Source organism: Arachis ipaensis, chromosome B5 (genome assembly GCF_059453495.1).
Source record: "Arachis ipaensis isolate K30076 ecotype BB chromosome B5, ASM5945349v1, whole genome shotgun sequence".
NCBI classification, from domain to species: domain Eukaryota; kingdom Viridiplantae; phylum Streptophyta; class Magnoliopsida; order Fabales; family Fabaceae; genus Arachis; species Arachis ipaensis.
The window spans coordinates 159,572,097-159,595,788 of record NC_142440.1 but is presented as its reverse complement, the minus strand read 5'-3'; the positions used below and the strand labels follow the sequence as shown (position 1 = coordinate 159,595,788).

General features: G+C 30.0%; 3 protein-coding genes across 7 annotated transcripts; 1 reads left to right on the top strand and 2 right to left on the bottom strand.

Annotated features, from left to right (window-relative positions):
- The first annotated feature begins 10,460 nt into the window (after positions 1 to 10,460).
- Positions 10,461 to 13,549, top strand: LOC107644946 (uncharacterized). Of its 3 annotated transcripts, none has more exons than XM_088486203.1 (4): positions 10,461 to 10,858; positions 10,945 to 11,016; positions 11,105 to 11,170; positions 13,067 to 13,549. In XM_088486203.1, the coding sequence occupies exons 2-4, from the start codon at positions 10,983 to 10,985 to the stop codon at positions 13,315 to 13,317; spliced, it is 351 nt and encodes a 116-aa protein (XP_088342329.1). In that variant the 5' UTR covers positions 10,461 to 10,858; positions 10,945 to 10,982; the 3' UTR covers positions 13,318 to 13,549. The 3 variants fall into 3 exon arrangements, 2 of the variants coding, with proteins under 2 accessions (XP_088342329.1, XP_016204408.1); XM_016348922.3 differs by having other exon boundaries at positions 11,105 to 11,179; XR_015883172.1 differs by having other exon boundaries at positions 10,945 to 11,363; positions 13,067 to 13,203.
- Positions 13,550 to 14,254: 705 nt separating this feature from the next.
- On the bottom strand, positions 14,255 to 18,438 carry LOC107641563 (receptor-like protein EIX2). Of its 3 annotated transcripts, XM_088488184.1 has the most exons (4): positions 17,625 to 18,438; positions 16,468 to 17,383; positions 14,478 to 16,095; positions 14,255 to 14,373 (listed from the first exon to the last, which is right to left on the bottom strand). In XM_088488184.1, exons 1-3 carry the CDS (start codon positions 18,405 to 18,407, stop codon positions 14,513 to 14,515), a joined length of 3,282 nt encoding a protein of 1,093 aa, XP_088344310.1. In that variant the 5' UTR covers positions 18,408 to 18,438; the 3' UTR covers positions 14,255 to 14,373; positions 14,478 to 14,512. The 3 variants fall into 3 exon arrangements, with proteins under 3 accessions (XP_088344310.1, XP_088344308.1, XP_088344309.1); XM_088488182.1 differs by lacking the exon at positions 16,468 to 17,383 and having other exon boundaries at positions 14,478 to 16,024; positions 18,119 to 18,234; XM_088488183.1 differs by lacking the exon at positions 17,625 to 18,438 and having other exon boundaries at positions 14,478 to 16,024; positions 16,458 to 16,547.
- A 1,037-nt stretch (positions 18,439 to 19,475) lies between these two features.
- LOC148566410 (putative F-box protein At4g22660) lies at positions 19,476 to 20,691 on the bottom strand. The gene is made up of 2 exons (XM_088487528.1): positions 19,921 to 20,691; positions 19,476 to 19,655 (listed from the first exon to the last, which is right to left on the bottom strand). Exons 1-2 carry the CDS (start codon positions 20,689 to 20,691, stop codon positions 19,476 to 19,478), a joined length of 951 nt encoding a protein of 316 aa, XP_088343654.1.
- Between the last annotated feature and the right edge of the window lie 3,001 nt (positions 20,692 to 23,692).

Genomic DNA, 23,692 nt, shown 5'->3' with positions numbered 1-23,692 from the left:
TGAAAATAATGAATTTGAATTTTTTAAATTTTAAATTTTTATTTTAAAAATTAAAGTGTAATCTCTTATTTTTAAATAGTTTTTTATATATATTTTTTCTTGATCTTACTTATGAAATAAATGGTGATGAGATATCACATTTTACCTTTCTAAAGTAAAATTCAAAATTTAAAAGATTCTAATTCAAAAATAATGAAAAAAAAAATGGTAGTTCGGCTTTGGTAGCGCTTTATGTTTTTGGGGACTGGGATTTTTCTAATTTTTGAGTTTGTATAAATTTTTTTAATCATGCATAAAGACTCTTAATAAACAAAAATTTAGTTTATTGAGCTTGACAAAAACACTAATGCACATGTATAAAAAAAATATTAAGCATGTTTTAACATCTTAAGAACTAATTCAAATGGCATATTATATTAGTATGTCTTTATTAATAAAGTGTTTTACGAGAAAGAATATTTTTAAAAAAATTTGAAGGTGAAATTATTATTACAAATATAAAATTAATATTTTTATTTGAAAAATTAAAGACTAAAAAATAGAACATTGTGATTTTTATTAATAACAAGAGTATAGTAAAGTAGAATAGATGATTGAAGAAACTTATCGAAAAAACTTTGATGAAATAAATTATTGAGACGTATTTAATTAGTCTTGAGCTTTGCATTTACACAATAGAAAAATATATATACATACATTCCTTATACTTCTTTTTATTAAAACCTCTTTTAATATATAAATCGATAGATAATAATAAAAGAAGGAAGAAAAAGACAAATGTGTTGTGCTATGCATGGAGGCAACCCTTTTTGTTGAGGTTCCCACGCACAAGATACTCAAAATCCATGGAACTAGATAGAGAAGATGATTTCTTAGAAGGGGAGATTATATTTCCTTTAGGAATAGTAAAGAGAAAGAAAATAAAATAAAACTAAATCATTGCAATGATATATATATATCTGTATATACATGTAAGTGCGTGGAGAGTTCAATTTGAAAAAATATACATAAATATCAAATTCAATGGGCTATAGCTAACTAGTCCACATACATCTCTTTGCTTTTCATTTTCTCTCATTTAATTTGTTTAAACGTCAATGTTTTTTGGATTATTAGGATGGCAATAATACGTACACGTAGAATACATGATATTTGTGTATTTATTGTTATTTTTTTTTAATATTTGAGGTAATTATCCTGAAATAGTGAAATATATGTATACCTCAATTAGAAGGAGTTAGGGATATGTATGGTCGGATGAAATTGGATTTGTCTTGAATTTTAAATATACATTGGGTATAATTTTTTAGACTCTAACCCGATTTTAGATTCGATGAAATTTAAATGTTTTCGGCCCACAATTATAGCGGGTTAAAATCGGGTGAAAATCGGGTCTTTAAAGTTTTAAAAATAATTTATAAAAAAACTTATTTATGATGCACTTATTTATAAAGAAGAAATTTGTTACTGAAAAGTTGATTGATATCCATATTTGAACTTGAATTTGTTAATATATTCTAATTTGATACTTCTTTGATCTATTTTCTAATTCAACAAGTGCGATTAAAAATAAAATAATAAACTTATAATTAATATTACATAATATTGAAATAAATTTAAAATATATATATTTTTTAGTTTCCTTAAGATGCACACGAGTCGGATGAAGCCGAGTCTGTCTTGACCCGATCTAATCCAAAATAATGAATAGATTTATTTTTGAAACCCTTATCTAAATTTAAATTCAATAAAATCACACTAAATTAGTCTTTAAAATATTTGAGACTGAATCAAATCCAGGCCAGATCCAATCATACACACCCCTAAATAGAAAAATGTATGTGCTACTATTTACTAGGATCACCACTCATGATAAATCGGTAATATAAACTATCTCTCAAGAAAAAAATTTCGAGCAAAAGAACACATAATATGAATTCCATGAATTAATGGACAAATCTACCTCAACAATTTCAAGCTTCTCTTGTCATTATTCACTAGGATACACATCTCTTCCTCCTCAAACACACTGAGATTTTTAAACTACATCCAACCTTAAATAAGAATTGAATCTGAATGCAGCATTTAAAAGACATTTTAATATTTCTTTTAGATCGTTGTTATTCTAAAATTAGAGCGAAAAAATTTAATTTGTGAAGTATTCCTTCGACAATATCATCAAAGTTAAATACAAATTAAATAAAATATACATCACAATAAAATGATCTAAAAAATTAATAACTAAGACATCAACAAATATTCGAATAAATAATAAATAAAATTACATGACAAAATTTAAATATTTTTTTTTGTCGGTTGTTGAACGCTTCAAATATTGTGTTTGCGTTGTTTTAATTTTCTTTCAAATGATTTCATCATACTAATAACCACTCATATCATTTTAATTTTATATATAAACTCACCTCATTCATCTCCCTTTTATTACCATGTACCTGTATCTATGTAATCTCCTTCACCCAATAGTTATTGTTTATGATAGCCACATTCTCTCTTTTTTTTTTTGTCTTAATATCACAGATATTTCTAAATTTGACCCAAATATTTTACACCAAATACCTTATTTTATAAGTTTTATTTTTTAGGTTCTATTATTCTCAATATCGTATTTTCCTTTTTATTTAGCCACTTTATTATACTCTTGTTATCGATAAATATCACATATTCTCTTCTTTTCTCTGATCTCTAATTTATTTAATAAAAATTAAAGTAGTAATTTCATACTTATAATAATAGTCTTATCTTCAAATTTTTTCAAAACATTCTCTCTTGTAGAACACTTTATCGTACTATAAAAGTTTTTAAGATATTCACCAACAATAAAACTTATTATAACTAAGAATATATAATGTTATTATTAAATATTTATTTCACAATCATATTAGGTATATATACAAAAATTAGTCTCACTCAAGCGTATAAAATCAATCAAAATATAAAATATATATCAAAAATAAATTAAATATATAATAACTAATTTTTAGTATGTAAATAGGATTTTTATTTAATTTAATATATAAAGGACAAAATTAATTACGAGATTAAAATCAAATGGATGTAATCGTAGATGCCTAATTATTAATCATTAATTGATGATGATGACTATGTGGGTAATGAAAAATAAAGATATCAAGATAGGAATTATTTTATATATATGTATATCATTTCCTCAAAGCTATATACATGGGGGGCCAACATATTTGCTTGCAATTATAATAATAAAAAATAAACAGATATATTGTAATTGTAGTAACTAACATTTGAGATATATATTGATTTAGGGTGAATTCTACATGCATATAGTTTTATTTTATATATTTAATATCATATCATAACCGAACTTGCATAAATTAAATTATATATATGATTTTGATAAATTACCATAAACAATTTTAGTTAGATACTGCAGAAACACATGCACTATATATAATAAGCTGAGACGACTTAATTGATTTAATTAAGAGAAAATATGAAAGGATCGGAATACATGGAATGATATATTTTATAAAATATCCTACACATACAAATTAAATTTTTTGGTATAGAAGTTTATATAAATTGACCTAAAATTCAATAAAAATGACCTTCAATTTAGATTACATATAAACACGCATTTTTTTAACCCTTAAATAATGCAAACGGTTCTTTTTTTTAAATCAAAATCGCAACACTCAAAATTCAAATAAGGATCAAAATTTCTCAAAAATCTCTAAAAATCGTCGCGAAAAGGGAAGGAAGTTGTGAAACTGAATTCGAAAAGAATTATGAGAAAATGAAATAAGAAGATGAAGAAGAAGAAGCAGCAGAAGATGAGGAAAAGGAAGAGGAAGAGTTTTGAATTATGCAGAACTTATCAGTACACATACACCGAAAATTTTTAAACAATACACTCAAATATTTTCGGGTTACACCCAAATTTACTGTAAATACAGAAAAATATTTCCTCTAATTCCTATATTTTTTTTCTCTTCTTTTTTTTTCTTATTTCTTTCTTTCTTTTAGTTGAATGAATGTAATTTCATCATCTTTCAAGTAATTTTGCAGCATTATGGGTTTCTTCTTTTTCTTTGTTTGATTTTTTTTGTTTTTATTCTTGTTAAGAGAATAAAACAAGAAGAAATTTAAAAAGATAAAATAAAAAGGAAAAGATGAATAAAAAAAATAAGAAGATAGTGATGATGATGAAAAAAAAGCAGAAGAGGCAGCAAAAGATGAGGAGACGGAAGAAGAAGAGTTTTGAATTATGCAGAACATATCAGCACACGTACACAGAAAATTCTTAAATAATACACTCAAATATCTTCATATTACACCCAAATTTAATTTGCTACAAATATAGCAAAATATTTCCTCTAATGCTGTATTTTTTTTCCATTATTTCGTTCTTTCTTTTAGTTGAATGAATATAAGTTCATCCCTTTCCAAGTAATTTTGTACCATTATGTGTTTCTTCTTCTTCTTTGTTTGATTTTTTTGTTGTTTTTATTCTTGTTAAAAGAGTAAAACAAGAAGAAACTTGAGAAAATAAAACAAGAAAAAAAGATGAATAAGAAAAAAAAAGATAGTGATGATGATGAAAAAGAAGAAGAAAAAGCAGCAAAAGATGAGGAGGAGTGAGAAGAAGAGTTTTGAATTATGCAGAACTTATTAGCACACATATCCCGAAAATTCTTAAACAATATACTCAAATATTTTCGTGTTACACCGAAATTTGTTACAAATATAGAAAAATATTTTCTTTAATACTAAACTTTTACATTAGATTCAATTCAAACTATCAATAATGAACATCAATTTTCACAAACAAAAAGCAATATTATTCACCTACAGAATCATAAACTACTAACAAAAATATTAACTAGAATCGAACCACACTTCAGCCGCTTGATCGGATTCAAATCAATAATCAACTTCGTTCTGGTTCAATTGACAATCTGAATTTGAATTATTCATTATTTTCAACAACGAAATAACTGTTCAAAGCTGATTTTAGAGCTTGATTTCAAAATTGTAGAGAACGAACGAAGAAAAGCACACAAAAAATGCAGAGATGGAAGAGAACATAGATCGAAAACAGAAACGAAATCCTTTTAAAAAATGTAGTTATATATTTGCGCGTTGATTGAAAAGTTAGATAGATTAAGAGACGCGTGAGGTAAATTAAGATAAAATAATTTGTACGAATTTATATGAAAAAATGACTTGTACGTGGAAAATAATAAATATTTTATATATAAAAAAGATTTATGTATCTAAAATAAGTACAGGACATATATAAGAAAGAAAAATAAGGACAAGATATAAGAAAGAAAATGAGAGAGAAGAAAATTCCAAAGAAGAATCTCCAGCATGTTTAACTTCAGCAATAAAGTATGCATGCAAGCTACTTAAGAAAAAAAAGAGTAGATATTATTTATTATATATATCTTCAATAATAATAGAAAAAAGAGTAGATATTATTCTAATTTCTAAATATTATCATATATAAAAAAGAAAAAGCTTGAACTTGAATTCTTGTAGCGGCCCTGCATGCTGAGAGGCTTTACAAGCAAATAAACTGAAAACATGTTTCAACTTCAACTAATATATTACGTAGAAATTTTATTTTATATAGTACTACAAGGAAATTAAAACTTGATGTACATGAGTAGTCTTCAACTTTGCATGATATTATTATTATTATTATTATTATTATTATTATTATTTTATATAGTTCCTATGTGATATTGATCGATGACAAGCTAAGATTTTTGTTGTTGTTGATATTATTAGTTCCCTTTCTTCAATTTTCAACATCGATCGAGTTTGTCCATAACATCAAGAAATATGTTAGCAAAACTAATAAAACCTTGTAATAAAGGTGGCAAAGGTAAATATTCTTTTCTACACCTATTTATATTTTTTGCTTTTGTTTTTATGTTTTTTGGGTCATGATTTCTTTTAAGTTCATTTTGAAAATTATATTCAAATTGCTATTATATATAGCTTGAGTAGCTGACAATTATTGCTAAATTTACAAAAATAAGTATATTAGCCAAAAACCAGCTAAAATGTGTCTGGGCTCCGTAAAGAATCGGATTTTTGTTTGTGCTCCGTGATCCCAGGAGCAGTTTTCAAACATATTATTCAAAAAGTGGTTCTAATTAAACGATTTTGTTTACTTTTTGGCTGGTCACCTCTTGGTTCCATATACTTTTCCTTTAGCATAATAAAAAAATAAAAAAATTCTACTGTCTCTAGTCTCTACCCTATTTTTTATTTTTCTATGCCTTAGTACCATAGATATAATTTTCTTCATTTGTTTAATTTGTGGCATGCATAATCAGGATTGAAGGACCCTAAAGATGAACAAAAAAACATGAACTTCCATGAGGAGTACCAAATGGCTTTAAGGACAAAATCCTATGTTGATTTCCTTAATAAAGCTAATGAATTGCTCATTAAAAATTATTTCAACCACATCGAACTTTCATCAGAGACACTCCTTGAACCATGCCAAGAATCTATATCTTCCATTCTTGACAACACAACAAGAATCTTTCCAAAGAGATCACACCAAGAACTAAGAAGTGTGATGCTAAGTTACTTTGACATCACTTATGAGGCTTCAAACATTTGTATCCGTCTTCTCAAAAGTATCAAACAAGTCCAATCCAATTACCAATTCATTCAAAAGGCACTAGACATTATTATTATTGATGATGATGATGAATCCTTAGAAAATTTCAATCTCATGATTTCCGAGCTCAATTCATTCATATTCTTACGTAATCCATTTTCAAGGCTTATTAACAACAACAATAGTAATCAAGAATACTTCAAGCATATTAGTGATAAGCACTCATTATTATTGCAACATTTGAAGTCTATGATTACAAAAGTTGGAAGGAAAATTAAGCTTATAAATTTCTTATTAAAATCCTTAACAATCATAGCCATAGGGAAGAAGCTAATAAGAAGATCAAAGTTCTCGTCTTCAAGTTTTTTTAGAAGAATTTGTGATCAACTAGACATTGCATCAAAAGGAACATATATATTGAGTAGAGATTTTGAAACAATGAGTAGGCTTGTTGTTAGGGTTCATGGTGAGATTGAACATATCAAGCTAATAGTGAAGTTCTGTTTGGAAAGAAAAGAGGACAAGTTTTTCTCTTTGCAAATGGTGATGGAGATTATAAGAAAAAATGATGTTGGATTTAGAAAACAAGTGGAAGAACTTCAAGAGCATGTGTGCTTGTGCCTTGTCACAATTAACCGAGCAAGATGTTTGGTTTTTAATGAAATCACAAAACAGTAATGCTAGGAACCAAGAGGGTACCAGCAAAAAATCAGCCAAATGTCTTTGGGTGAATCTAAAACTTCTACGTAAATAGTATTTATGTTAGGCATTAGGATGTTTCTTCTATCAAGTATCAGAATGTTTTTTTTTTCATACTAAATGGATGTTCTTTTATATATTTTATAAATCTTTTTATATACTAAGAATTTGGATTGTTGGAAGTTCCGTGATCCCCGTCTCTATTTCTCTAACGTATCATTCAAAATTTTAATTTGGGGTGAGAAGCAATTAATATCAAAGAGAAAGTCTAGGGGGCCAGCAACTTTTGTGTTTTGTGGCCAACACTTAACCATCAAAAGAAAAGTGAGTGATATCTCACCATTGGATGTAATCTCACACCATTAAAAATACTATTGATGACCAATTGATGGTTACAAAACACAAAAATTGCTAGCCCCCTAGCACTCCTCAATATCAAATATTATAAATTAAAAACAAATAAAATTAATTAAATATAATTATAAATTAATTAAGTTGTTTACTTTTTGGCTAATCACCTCTTGGTTCCATATACTTTTCCAATCACAAAATCATGTATTGGATTGAATGCTTGTATGTCACATTAATAATTATTGAAAAAAAAAAAAAAAGACACTTTGTTATATATGTCTTATGTAAATATGAACTATGTATAGAGTGTTTAATATTTATCTTTTTGTAAATAAAGTTCTGGTTAGATTAGGAATATCAAGTTAAAAAGATGTGATTTTGTTTCTTTGTTTGTTACTCCAACAAAGAATGATAAACAGAAATCCTATGAAAAGAGGAATTGTTAAGGGTTATTCGAATATACTCTCTCTATATATATTTAGTATTATTATAAATTGATAAAAATCATAAAATAAATTAAAAATTAATAGAAGAGTTATAATTGTTCATGCTATATGTATAGTGCTACGTTGTTTATATGTTTGCCCTGAATCTTGTTTTTAATTAGTCTTTATTCAAGATTCAAGATTTACTCTAGCTTAAATTATTTTCTAAATTAGTTTCAAAATTCAACAAAAGTTAACATTTTTATTAACAAGAAAATAGGGGTTATTTTTAAATGTTCTTTGCTAAGTAGGGAGTGTTGTACTCTTTGTTAATTCATCAAATCTCAACTCTTTATTTATTATATTTTATATAAATAGTTTAAATTTAAAAAAATAATCTGTTAGGTTAACTATTTTTTTTATAAGTTTTGAATGTTTTTTTAAGTATTATGTATATAGCTAAAGTCTAAAACAAAAAAATATATAAATATTAAAAGTATGATATTTGTCCAAAATATAAAGAAGTTGGGCTTTGAAATTGAAGTAAATAATGAATAAAAAATAAGTTAACAATTTATGCACTAAACCCAAAAGAATCAGTTATGCAATCGCCAAAATGTCATCTAATTAAGAAGTTTTATCAAATTTATTTAAAGAATCTTACCACCGTAGTCATTTGATCTTAAATGGAATGGCATCTTTGATGAAGGAGACCGAGATAGAGATGAATGAGCAACGCCTTGTTTCAGACAGAGCAACGCCTTGTTGTTTGGAAGGGAGAAGACATGTTGGTAAGGCTTGATGAAGGAAGATGTTGAAGACTTTGGATTAGCATAGGAGCACCATCACGTTGAAGATAAGTTGCTAATTAGGGAAGGGTGATGATGTTTAAAGATATCAGATCAGCAGTAATGGAAGAATTTCATGCTGAGTACTTCGCTGGTGTAATGGTTTTGTCTCGAATCGTATTAAATGAGAGGCTGATTTTTTCTTCTTTTTTACTAGCTTGTTCGATCATAACAAAATAATAAGAGTTAAATCTCAAAGTGGTCCCTGAACTTGCAATCGAGCCTCACGGTCGTCCCTAAACTTGCAATGGCCTCAATATTGTCCCTGAATTTAACAAAAGTAACTCACGCACGGTCGTCCCTAAAGCGTTTTTCGGAGAATATTTCTTAACGGCATGATGACGTGTATTGAGAGACGCCGCGGTGGATAGGTGATGTGGCTGTTATCGTTATTTGACTCAATTTAGTCCCTGAAGTGGTTTATAACCCTAGTCCCCAATTTGAGTTCTATCTGTGTCCACCATTAGAAGTCACTCTCTTATGGAAGAGTTTTAGGGACTAAATTGAGTCAAATAACGATAGCCACATCATCTATCCACCGTGGCGTCTCTCAGTACATGTCATCACGCCGTTAAGGAATATTTCCCGAAAAATGCTTCAGGGACGACCGTGAGTCACCTTTGTTAAATTCAGGGACAATATTGAGGCCATTGTATATTTAGGGACGACCGTGAGACTCGATTGCAAGTTTAGGGACCACTTTGAGATTTAACTCAAATAATAATAATAAATATGTTTTGATAAGATCAAAATGGTCAAAGTGGATGTCCATTAATATGGGCGGCTAATTTGGTTTTAGATACTGAATTACTCAACTTCTCAAGACAAACCAAAGTTAATGAAATTGAAAATGTAAAACTTGCTTTGTCTATAAATAGAGAAGCAACTGAGGAGCAAAAGACACGAACAATCAATAAAAATTTTCTTTCTCTCTCTTATACTGCTAACACACTCTTCTCTTTCTTTTATATACACTACTATATATTGGTAATATATATATAAATAATTTCTATTATATTGAAATATTAATTGCGGTACTAGAGTCTTCTATTTCTACTTCTTTATTTATATTTACCATATCTTATTTATTTCACAACAAAATAAACTCAATTTACCTACTAATCTTTGATAACTTACTAATTTTTTATAATAAATTAATTTTTGAAAAATGTTGTATTTTTTACTTTTCACCAAAGATAAATATAATATTATAAATACCCTATTAGCTCATAAGACTTTTTGTTAGTTGTTTGTTTGAACAAAAACCAAAATTTTTTATAAATGTCACAAGATTTAAATTTAATGATTTTATGTGTACAAAGTCAAATAAATTTTTTTATAATTAGTTTTGTCAAGATTAAATCTTTGATAAACAATTTTTTTTCCCAAAGTTATATCATTTTATTACTAAAAGATAAAGCTGAAGCCAGCTGTCTGCATAGTCTGCATAGTATATAGAAAAGGGAAAAATCCAAACATAGCCAAAGGCAAATACGCTGTTTAAATTCTAATCAGGAAGGTTAAAAACAAGAATTTGGATTCTCTAAATTTTAAATTTGTACTTTAGAGGATAAAGTGTGATCTTCTACCTTTGAATGGTTTCTCTCTCATATTTATTCTTGGTCCCACCTATAAAATAAATGGTGAGAGATCACACTTTAATCTCTAAAGCGAAATTCAAACTTTAGAGAATCCAAATCCAAAAACAAAGGGAAAAGGGAAGATAATGTCTTCTAAGAGACCAGAACTTCTGGCTATGGCGACGAAGCTCTTTGAGCTTGGTGGTGCCGGCGAAACTCCTCCTCTGCTTGCATGGCCCGAGACAGAACTTCCTCGGGAGATATTTTCTTCCTTTCAAAAACGAAGTTGTTCCTGATAAGCCAAGAATGCCATAGAAGGTAAGCAAGTTGGGCACTTTTAATCTTGTAATGATCTTAATTGAAACTGACTAGAGGGGATAAATTCCACAATCCTACCATTTCAGGACATAGTACAGTGGCATGAAGTGGGGATTCTGCAACAATGAAGCATCTGGGGCAATTAGCTAAAATTTGGGGTATTCTTCTATTCAACTTTTTCATAACTGCAATTCCTTTATGAATTAATTTCCACACAAATAATTTTACTTTCGGTTGTACTTTTAGATTCCAGAGCTTTTTCCATATTTCTTTATGTTGGAAGCGCTGATGGAGCTGTTCTTGTGGGGGATGGTAAAATTGGTACACAATTGCATATCCTGATTTTACTGTAAACTCTCTAGAATTATTATGCACCCAATATACCGAGTCTTCTTGCTGTGTGATAGGGAGCTGACAAATTTTCTGTGCTGTTTCACAGCCAAAGTTTAGACTGACGAGCGTTTGATTCCATTCACCAGACTCTGTAAATAGTTGTCTAAGTCAGGTAAGGTTTTCATTTTTGCATTCTCCATTAGGTATAAGAAATGGTAGTTGAGCTCCAAACCATGGATCCTCCCTTATTCGAACACCTCCTTGTTTAGTTACATGTCATTTCACCCTTTTTTCTAGTACCTTTCGGTCCTCTAGTAAGCTTTGCCATATCCAGGATGGCCTGTGTCCTGCTTTAGCTTCAAGAAAGGAAGAGTAGTTAAAGTATTTATTCTTAAATATTTTATAGAACATTGAGTGAAGTTTTTTGAGCAATCTTCAGCTTTGTTTGGCTAGCATAGCTAGATTAAAAGTTTTTAGGTCTTTAAATCCTAGTCATCCATTCATCTTTTCCCTGCTTAGTGTGTCCCAACTGATTCACTGCATCTAAAATAATTAAATATATCTCACCATTATATATTAAACTTGTATGCTAATAATAAAAAAAAGGCAAACATGTCTTGATCCAAAAAGTACAAATAAAAAATCCAGAAAAAAAAAAAGAAATAGATTAAACTAAGGTAATATCCAAATAGGAGAACAACAAAAATTAACATTTGATAATACTCTCTTACAACTCTCATCTTCTAAATTGTAGATGCCAATGTCATGGCGCCAAACATCATCTTCTGCGTGTAATCCAAACATATTATCAGTAAAATAGATCTTATTTCCTTTGTAACTGTCCGCTAATATCTGAATTGAAGAATTGAATCCAACTATTAATACATAATTCTCTAAGTCATATATTCTTGACCATACTTTTGCCTTTTTATTCAATTTATAAATATCGAATTTGATAGTCTCGTAATCCTGCCACCGTTTAAATCCCCTCGCCAAACTAACATGTCTTACGAGCATCAATAAACTTCCATCATCACAACCAATCAAATAGTTATATTGGACAAAATTGGTGTCAAGTTTATAAAGAGGTCTGCCTTGGTAAATTCTTCTCACCGGCTCTAACTTTTCCTTTATATCAAATTAACATACTTAAGGAAACTATATTTTATCAATCCTTTTGAATATACTCTTAGCTTTACTTTAATTAATTGTTCACCTCTTTCGAAGACTCTAAACTCAAACAAATCTCAATGACAAGATTAATTATATCAATCATTTTTTAGCCACTTAATTAATTCTCAATCACAACTTCAATTATTAATCACTTTAAAACATTCAGAAACTAAAAGTACAAGCAAAAGACTTAATTCAACATACAAACAAATCACAACAAGACAAGCAGCACAATTATAAAGAAATAAGACAAGCAAACATAATCAAATGCAGATGCACAATTAAGGATGATGCATGTCTAGCCCTAGTGCAGGTAATGAGCTCATCTGTCGGTTTCTATCCGCTCCCGACGTAACCCGAAGCAACTGAAACGGGTATGGCTTTCCAGTTGGCTATACCCCTGTGTACAGGAAATAACACAGTTGTTGCAGTCCTCGCTCACTTGGTTCATTAAAACTTAATGCATGCAACCTTTTTTATATGCACCTGTTTTGCATGATACAGTTGTTGCAGTCCTCGCTCACTTGGTTCATTAAAACTTAATGCATGCAACCTTTTTATATGCACCTGTTTTGCATGATACAGTTGTTGGCTCACTTGGTTCATTTTTGGTGACTTGGTTCATTAAAACTTAATGCATGCAACCTTTTTTATATGCACCTTTGTACTTTGTACTAACATGCAACCTTCTTCATTTTGCAGAGAATAGAATCACACAATGTCTGCATGGAATTATTTGCGATAGTTGCAGGCATATTGAACGAGACTGTACTGATAGTTGCGCATGTGAGAATCAATGCAGCAACAACAGTGGAAATGTCGAAGTTGAACCATACAATTGCCAGGAAATAACACATTGTAGATTAACAACCTGCAGCTGCAGGAGGATGGCAATGGCGTGCACTGCACAATGCCCATGCAGGGGCGAGGAGGAAAGCTGCACCAACATATGAAGTGAATCTGCAAACTGCTGGAATAAAAAGTTGAAATAATGTCACCTTTTAGAGATAGAGGAAGAGATAGACATAATCTGCCCGTACTTAGAAGTAACACTATGCTGTAATAACAAGACACGTGAACATACTCATTAAAAAAAAAAAAAAGTGAACGTACTGTAATAAAAAAAAGGTACCTGTAGAAAAAGTATATCAATAAATGCAATTCTAGTAAATTTTGTGTAGAAAATTTGAGCTTTGCTTTCTCATATGCCTGTAGAAAAAGTATATCAATATATGCCTAATTAACACATATAGATTGAGTCTCACGTGTATCATAATAGGTCTCAAAGAAGATAAATTAAATTAAATGATTGAGATTGTTGGTGAATGCAAAATGAGAGAAGAAACCATCTTCAAAATGTGTTCAATATATAACACCGCGTGTTTTGGATGCAACAACTGCGAATTGAAGAAATGAATTGCAGCTGGGAAGCAATGATGAATGCATGGAAGCAAAAGTAGGCATCCAAAACAGGGGAAAAACAGAATTTTCGTGGCTTAGGCATATGCAAGAGCGAATATGAGATACATGCTATGCAACCAAATGCACCAAAATCCAAAACAACTATGTCACATGCATGACTGTGATCCATTTGAAACAATGATTGCTTAACATCATCCCATCTTCCTACTTAGCTGAATTCAGTTAAGCCATATTGAACTGCTAGTCAAGCTTCTCAAGAAAATTCATTGCCATGCAAAAATGATTTGATGACCGTTATCCCATGAAAAATATAAAATAGATATCATATTCTCTTGTCTAAACCAAATACATTACAATACTGATTGGTAACTGGTAGTTACAATTCACAAATACAAACTGATATATCAATAAGTAACACTCACTAGTACTTAGTTACAAGTAACAACTCATATTTTATTTACTTTTAAAGTTTCTCACATTCGCTTCATGAACGACTACTTAGTTTTATTGATCACTTGAAAGTTGAAAGTGCTGCTGCTTTATTTGCTTCCTGACTAGAATGATGCCAGCACATGGTCGCCGATCCGCTATCAGTGAAAAGATAAGAAACCATTAACATCATTCAAAGTTCATAGGTTAAACAATATTTCATATCAACAAAAATTGAAATAAATAAAAAAGAAGGTATTACCAATCAAGCTAGTAGTTGTTGCATTATTGCATATATCACCACCATTGCCACCTTGACATAACTTTTTCTGTTATGTTGTTCAAGGATCGGAAGCAAGCATGTCTCCATGAGCGATTGAAGAGGATAGTGCCAAAGATCCCCCAGAATCCAGCAAAGAATCCCAATCCCATGCTTGCGAAGAACGCTTGAATAAAACCATCATCATTCTCATCTTGGGTTTTAACCACAGATTCTTGACGTGGCCCTTCCTTGGGACACATTTTTTCGAGAGGTAGCCCACAGAGATTTTGATTTTCTTCGTAACTTGAGGCATTGAAACTCTGCAACTGTGTGCCAGTTGGAATTTGTCCAGACAAATTATTATGTGATAGATCCAACACTGAGAGAAAATCAATTTGTGCAAGACTAGAAGGAATGGAGCCAAATAAATGGTTTCTTGACAAATCAAGAGACTCCAATGATAACAACCTTCCAATTTCTGAAGGAATTTTTCCTGTCAAGTTATTTCTTGATAAATTCAATGAAACTAGCTCCACCAAATTCTCAAGTTCTGACGGAATATCCCCTGAGAACTGATTACTTGAGAGATCAATACCTTTTAGAAGCAGCTTATCATTCTCAAATATGTGTTCTACACCTTTCCACATCAACAAAGCAATTATATCATAATCATACCCATACATTCCAAGAGTGTGGTTGACAATACAAGAATGATCATGGGAATCTGTTAAGAACCTTTCTTGGGTGGTCATTGCAGTGAAGTTAATGAAACATTTTGGAATTGGGCCCCACAGAAGATTAACCGAGAGATCCAAGAAGCGAATGCCATTTAGAAAACAGAGAGATAATGGTATACTTCCAAAAAAGTGATTTTTCCGCAAGCTTAACATTTGCAGTTGTTGTAAGCCGCTTCCAATCCAAGAAGGAATGATTCCTGATAATTTGTTCTCTCCTGCATCCAGCATCACTAAATTTTTGCAATGCTTCATCGAGAAAGGAAGCTGCCCCGTCAAGCTATTGTTTCTCAATATCAATACAAGAAGCTCAAGAACTGATCCCATTGAAGTGGGGACTTGTCCAGAAAAATTATTGTTACTCACATCTATATAAGCTAATGATTTAAAATTCTCCCAACAATCAGGGATTTGACCAGATAAATAATTGTTTGAAATATCTAATTGGCCTAATCTTTCAGCTGTATCATTGGCACATACAAATGAAGTAACATCTGAAAATTTATTGTTGGACAGATCCAGGGACACAGCTCTTCGTAAAAATAGCGGGATTGAGCCTTCAAATTGATTTGCAGCTAGATATATAGAAGGATATTCCGTAAGCCTCAATGGAAAATCTGGAATTATTCCAGTGAGATTGTTGTACGAAATGTTCATCTTATTTAGCCTTGTTGATAGAGCCCAAAACCACTCTGGAGTGATATCCGAAATTCCAGCATTGGAAATATCAAGTTGCATCAAGTTTTTCTGTGTCTGCAACCATTTTGGAAAATCGGGACCCAACTTGCAATGCTGCAACATTATCACTTGCAACTGAAAAGGTGGAATCCAGTCACGATTAATTTCCAAAACAAATGAGTTGCCAGATAATCCAAGACCTTCAACTTAGACAAAGTGCATGTTTGAGCGCCATTATTTTGTTAAAAAAAGATCTTTTTTTTATTTTTTAACGTGTTTGGCAAATTTCTAGTAGTAAAAGTAAAAGCACTAGTAAAATAAAAAAAAGATCTTTTTTGAGAAGCTGTAATTTACATCTTTTTTTAAAAGATCTTTTTTCCTTAAAAAAAAGATGTTTTTTCATGTAATAAATAAACAAAAAGTACTTTTATATTATTATACCCAAACATAATTGATAGATAAAAAGACTTTTTTACATGAGATATCCAAATATAAAATTACTTTTACTTCTCTATAAGATCTTTTAAAAAAAGATAACTCGAAAAAAGATCTCTTCTTAAAAGCTCACCCAAACAAACCCAAATTATGAAACTGAGAGTCTGTGATGACCCCTTCCAAAGAGTTTGAGTTCATGATCAATGTCTCCAACTGTGACGGAAATTGAATTCCTTCAGGAACCTTCCCATTTAGCTTATTTTGAGACAAATATAAATGTGTTAAAGATGGGAAAATTGAGATGTCAGGCAAGGTTCCGTTGAATTGGTTATTTTGGAGATTCAAATGTTGGAGTGAGTATCTTGCGCATCCAGACAAGTGCTGGATTGCAACTGGAAGCTCTCCTGTCATCTTGTTATAAGACAAGTCTAATGATTGGAGACTACATATGTTTCCAAATGACTTTGGAATTCCACCTTCTATAGAGTTTGAACTGATGGACAAAGCCTTTAACTGAAATGGCAACCTGATATTGTCAGGTATTTTTCCTCTTAACTGATTTTGGAAGAGGTACAACTCTTTTAAAAGTGGGAATATTGAAAGGTCATCAGGTATTGAGCCAGTCATCTGGTTATAGCCCAAATACAACTCTTGTAGTGAGTGAGTGACACAGCCAGCTGAGAGATTGTGAAGAATTGATTCCAAATCTTCGGTCAAATTGCTTTCAAACACCTCCAAAGAAGATAAGGTGCATATATTCGCAAAGGATTTGAAATCCCTGGCCGTGATTTGATAATGAGATATGTGAAGCCGCTCAAGTGATTGCATTGTTATGTCAAAATGATTTGATGTGGCAGGTGTGGAACCCTCTAAGAGGCCAGAATCAAGGGCAAGTTCAACAAGGTTGGAAGTGACATTGGACAACCATTGGAATAACAGGGAAGGAGTGAAGGTGTTATAAGAAAGGAAAGAAATTGAATGGATTTTTATTTTCTTTAGATGTGTTTGGATGAAAGGAAAATGAGAAGGAAAGAAATAGTATAAAAAGACAATTTTACCCTTATATTATAAAATATATTGAAAAAAGTAAAGGGGTAATATTGGAAGTAGAAAGAGAGAATTAATTTTCTCTCCATTGTTGGAAGGAAAAAAAAAATGGTGGATCCCACCAATATTTTTCCATCCATTTTCCTTCCTCTCCCATTTCTTTCCTCAACCAAACAAGGAAAAATAACTATTTTCCTTCCAATTTCTTTCCCTCCCTTTTCTTTCCTCCTATTTTCACCTCAAACAAACACACCATTAGTGTGGAGATATTACTGATGGCTTGTATCCAGTTATAAGAATTGTTGAGATTCAATATAGAGGTCAAGTCAAGATTGGTTAAAGAGGTAAGAGTGGATAACCATTCTCCATCATCATTCATTTTGAGAGAACCAAGTGTACCGTCAAGGTAAAGCTCGTGCAAGCTTGAAAGGTTCCCAAGTTGAGATGGTATTGTTCCTTGGAAATCATTTAGATCGAGATTAAGATACTGCAACTTGGACAGATTTCCAAGTTGATAAGGAATTGAACCCTCTAAACGATTGTCAAAAAGATTCAAGTATGTTAAATGAGGAAGAGATCCAAATTGAGTTGGAATTCTTCCACCAAAGCCACAAGATGACAGATCAAGATACCTCAAGCTGGTGAGGTTACCAAAGAATTCAGGGATATGGTAATCTTCAAAACGATTGGAATTGAGGTTCAAGTACCTGAGGTGCTGCAATTCCACTAACGAGCTGGGAATCTTACCTCTCAAAAATGAATATTCATTTACGATGACGTCACGGTGAAGGTCGAGACTGATAACATGGGCAGTGAGGTTGCTGCAGCGAACACCGTTCCAATGGCAGCAATCACGACCCTTCCACGAAGAGAGAATGCCGTAGTCATCAACCATGGCGGCCTTGAAATCCAGCAGTGCTTGCCTCTCCCGCTCTGCGCACTTCACCGCTCCTCCTCCTGCAGTAGCACAAACAAGAAGAAGTAAAACAGCTTCAATCAGAATCAGATTATTCATCCTCATCATGACCACGCTCATCACAAGTGAAGTATGAACTCAAGAATGAGTGGTAATAACTGGAATGTGCCTATTATAGTACCATATATGGATCCAATATATAGTAGAGGACCTCCATTCGTTGCTATGAATTACTATCACTATCATGTCTCACAAAATTCCAGAGTATTTCTGACGTTGCAACTTTTAAATTTCTTGCACCATTTTCCACGGAATGAAGGTACCAGGAGGACCACAATCTTTATAGAGTATCTTCAATTGGGTGCTTGAACAATGAGGACGATCCATTCTATACTCCAAGCTGCATGCAACTTTGAATTGAATGACACTATTTTCCACGATATGATGTTGATAGCCAATATCCTTGTAAAGAAAGTGTCGTTATTATTTGAATGGGAAAGAATGAGGAGCCAATGAAATATTTATACAATGGAAGTTTAGAGAGTATTAGAGATATAATCATTAGTGTTACCTTTTTCCATTAGCTGAAGCTTTTGGGATGAGTGGTATCATGCATGGTATTAAAGCGCTAGATCTGAAAGGTCAAGAGTTCGAGTCTTGATGAACCCAAAATCATTTAAAATCACTTATTCCTATTACTTCTATTTGCTCTACAAGTAAAATATGTGAGATTGTTAAGTTTTAATTTTTTTTTATAATAAATTAATTTTTAAAGAATGTTGTATTTTTTACTTTTCACCAAAGATAAATATAATATTATAAATAGCCTATTAGCTCATAAGACTTTTTGTTAGTTGTTTGACCGAACAAAAACCAAAATTTTTTTATAAATGTCACAAGATTTAAATTTAATGATTTTATGTGTACAACGTCAAATAAATTTTTTTATAATTAGTTTTGTCTCTTTGATAAATAACTATTTACCGCATATTATGAATTTCATTCTAATTATAATTTATGAAAAAACCGTCAATATGCACACAAATAAATAATATTTAACTAAACTAATTAAACACATCTCACCATTATATATCAAACTTGTATGCTAATAATAAAAAAGAGGCAAACATGTCTTGATCCAAAAGTACAAATAAAAAATCCAGAAAAAAAAAAAAGAAATAGATTAAACTAAGGTAATATCCAAATAGGAGAACAACAAAAATTAACATTTGATAATACTCTCTTACAACTCTCATCTTCTAAATTGTAGATGCCAATGTCATGGCGCCAAACATCATCTTCTGCGTGTAATCCAAACATATTATCAGTAAAATAGATCTTATTTCCTTTGTAACTGTCCGCTAATATCTGAATTGAAGAATTGAATCCAACTATTAATACATAATTCTCTTAGTCATATATTCTTGACCATACTTTTGCCTTTTTATTCAATTTATAAATATCGAATTTGATAGTCTCGTAATCCTGCCACCGTTTAAAATCCCCTCGCCAAACTAACATGTCTTACGAGCATCAATAAACTTCCATCATCACAACCAATCAAATAGTTATATTGGACAAAATTGGTGTCAAGTTTATAAAGAGGTCTGCCTTGGTAATAAATTCTTCTCACTGGCTCTAATTTTTCCTTTATATCAAATTCATACAGTTGGAAGTCATAGTCCACTGCATATATCTTCTCTTTAAAAAATATCACATCCATAATGTCCTCATGACTTGTTGGAAACTTGATCCATCTCCGATCATTGGGCCTGTGATCATTGGGCCTGTAAAAGCCCAATTTTCGACAAGGTCCGTATATGACCACGGCCATAAAACCATTGTAATGATCATTGTTAGGGGCTGAATTTGTAATAACCTTCCAAACATTGATTTTATGCATGAAAATCATATCTAGAGTGCCAACCCTATCCTCAAAATTAAGAATACATTTGTCACCATGAGTATCAATAATTGCATCAGGAAGAGTTGAAATTGGAGGAAGATCGAAACAAACCTTTGTAAATGGATTTAACATTTGTATGGTGCCTTCGTATATTAATACTATTATTACCCATCCATGACAAGATCCACAAATAAAGTTATTTTGCAGCTCTGGCATTGTGAGATGGTAAATCTCCTTCTCTTCAAGACTACGGGTGTCAAGAGTTTCTTCTTGATTATGATAGATGTCGTCGTCTTTCAAAGATTTTTTAGCAGCAGCAGTAGCGATAGGTAATAACAGCCATGGAACTTTGTTGCCAGTGGGGATCAGTGGAATATTGAAGTTCCATTGCTTGCAAACGAATCGAAGTTGAAGGTATTCATCGTATGAATGGAACCGCTTTATAATTTGATTCAACGTATCTTGATGTATGCTTGCCCATTGATCAACTCCAGGCATATCTTTTTTTAGTAGGGTTAATTGGTTTTATTTAGAAGAATGTGTTACTCTCCTTTATATAAGGATGCAGGATCTCGCGGAGATTTAGATTTGGATTTGAAATATTATTACAATCGATTTTTGTTTTTAAATTAAATTCAAAATTATATAATCTTGTAAGAATAAAAATATTTTAGTGCTTATTTGGAGGTTATTAAATTAATAAAAAATATCTTTTTTTAATAAAAAATATTTTTTTTTTATTTTTTGTGTGTTTGGTAAATTTTTAGTGATCAAAGTAAAAACATTAGAAAAAAATATTTTTGTTGAGAAGCTACAATTTATATTTTTTTTAAAAGATATTTAAAAAAATATTTTTCACATGAGACGTTTAATAGATAATAAATTTTTTTACATGAGATGTTTAAATATAAAATCACTTTTATTTTGTAAAAGATTTTTAAAAAAATATTATTAAAATTTTTTTTTTAAGAATAGTGCCCAAACATTAAAAAAAAAAAAAGAACGAAATAAAAACAGAAGAAAGAAGTTGATTACATAAGTTAACATTTTAATTAACAAGAAAGTAGTCTGGTAACTAACTGAATATTTACATTTTAACTGTGAAATCTATGTTATCACTTATCAGTAACATTTTCAAGCACAAATGCCCTATTAACTCAGTTGGTTAGAGAGGCCAATTCTAATATTTTTTTCTGTCACGAGAATTTTGTTGTTTGAACGAAAAAAAGGCAAAAATCCAAATGGGGAAAGGACTTCGATTCAAGCCCATGTTGGGCCTTTTTATGATTCAAAAGTGAGTTTTACGACAATAAAAGGAAATACTAAAAAAGTCTCAAGTACTATGGTATCACAACTCAGAACCAAGATGAAAAAAAAAAAAGAGAAAAAGTATTTTGTAAAAAAGAATTTACTCATGCTAAAACAAAATCATCAACGGGCTGAAAAATAAATTTATTCATATATTAACTATTTGAATTAGCTCATTAGAGTCATCAGTTAAAATACTATATACAAAAGAAATTAAAGTACTAATACTTTATGGAAATATAAAATGGCAGTAAAACTTAATTAAATATATATTATCCTATATTATTTTTTTGGGTATATTATCGCTGGCTAATGCATGATGATTTGTAGTTTTCACTAAACCAATTCATGTACAATACTTATGATCCAAGTAACCAAAATAATAATTAATATCTCGTCGAAGCTTCATGGATAAAAACACAAGAAGTTTTCCAAATATTTACTTGTTATTTTGTTCTCTGTTGCGTGTACATCATAGTCTTATTGTGTATATTGTATTTTTATACTATTTAATACATATTAAAAGCTAGTATATAGTTAAAGGGTTGTCTCAAATTTATAGGCCAAACAAAACTATTGGCAGAAAAAACTGCAGTCAAATATAAGAACATTATTATTTATATATTTATGGGTATCAAAAGGTCATTTTTAATAGTTTTTTCTCGAATCTCCTATTTGGATATTTTAATAAACTTAGTTAATAAGAATTCTATATAAATTATATATATTTGCAGAATGATTTAATTTGCTTGGTGACATGTTAGTCAAAAGAGATGATGTATATCCTACTTTTCTAGTTCTCATTTTGATACGTCATCTAAGATATTACTAATTTTAGAGATCCTGATGTGCTTTCTTTTCTTATTAATTTAATAATCTTTCTGACTTTTACAAGGAAGCAATATTAAATAGGGTAAAATTTTAAATTGATCTCTTATATATAAATTTTTTTTGTTAGTTTTTAAAGTTTAAAATTAAAAAATATTGTATTTAAATAATTAATATTATTATTTCATCAAATTTTAATGTTATTTTTTAGAGAAGAAGTACAAATTCGAGAATACAAAATCAGTAGTAGACGCATCACTACGAATCACTAATTTTGGTTCAAGTACATGGAGAATATTGTCGAGAACCCGCTTTCTGTGGTAAAATTCGTTGATGGTGATGAGGACAAGGCCATTGTCAATTTGTCATTCTACTGCGAAGAACTTTTCTCAGCCACTAAAGAATTTGGTTATACAAGTTTTCTTATCTGAAAATTAAATTTCGTTAATTATTTAATATTGACATTACGAAGGGATTACATTGAAATTAAATAAAATATTTTTAGATTCAAATAGGACGCTTTAATATTAGGGATCAAAACATGATTGACTCAAATATAGGAGACCAATTTAATATTATCCTATTAAATAATAGACTAAAATACTATTTTGATATCTAATATTTTGATCAAATTTTGATTTAGTTTTTAATATTTTAAATTTTTTATTTTAAAAAATTTGAACAAATTTAATATTATTCTACTATTAAATTTACACAAATAGATAAATAGTTAATAAAATGAGTGATGTAGATATTAACAATATTATTATTAAGTCATATTTCTTTTATTGTATTATAAAAATATAATCAAAATCTTCTTACAATATTTTCATTTTTCAATTTCTTTTTTTGTAAAAAAATAATCCTAGATCATATCAATAAATCCTCAATGCTTTAAAATTAAATAAAAAAATTTTATACTGATAATTATTAATAGATCGATTTTATTTATATACCAAAATTAACGTTATTAACTTTTAATATACTAATTATTCATATCAAATTTAATAATAAAAAATTAAATTTATTTAAAATTTTTAAAATTAAAATAAGATATTTATAATTTTTAAAGATTAAAATAAAATATTTAAATTATTAAAGACAAAATTAAAACGGATCTAAATTTTAGGTATTAAAATAATAATTTACCTTTAAATAATAATAATGTAACATTTAAGGAATATATGGATTATTACATGCAGAAGCTTGAATAGCATGTTGCTCATTATTCTATATATTTATATACCTATAAGAAATATTTTAGCGTAGCATCCCCATCCAACTGGCACGTGAATATCTCTGCATATGCAGATACACACTGCACTAAGATCATTTCTCACCCATGATACCTATAAGAAATTCT

Coding starts and splice junctions, on each gene's coding strand:
- LOC107644946 (XM_016348922.3), top strand. CDS start 10,983: ATGAAGCATCTGGGGCAATTAGCTAAAATTTGGG. Junction 11,017..11,104: donor GCAATTAGCTAAAATTTGGG/GTATTCTTCTAT, acceptor TTGTACTTTTAG/ATTCCAGAGCTTTTTCCATA. Junction 11,180..13,066: donor TGTGGGGGATGGTAAAATTG/GTACACAATTGC, acceptor TTCATTTTGCAG/AGAATAGAATCACACAATGT.
- LOC107641563 (XM_088488184.1), bottom strand. CDS start 18,407: ATGAGCGTGGTCATGATGAGGATGAATAATCTGATTCTGATTGAAGCT. Junction 17,384..17,624: donor GTAATATCTCCACACTAATG/GTGTGTTTGTTT, acceptor TTATAATATAAG/GGTAAAATTGTCTTTTTATA. Junction 16,096..16,467: donor CTCTCAGTTTCATAATTTGG/GTTTGTTTGGGT, acceptor ACTTTGTCTAAG/TTGAAGGTCTTGGATTATCT.
- LOC148566410 (XM_088487528.1), bottom strand. CDS start 20,691: ATGCCTGGAGTTGATCAATGGGCAAGCATACATCAAGATACGTTGAAT. Junction 19,656..19,920: donor TAAAGGAAAAATTAGAGCCA/GTGAGAAGAATT, acceptor TCTTCAATTCAG/ATATTAGCGGACAGTTACAA.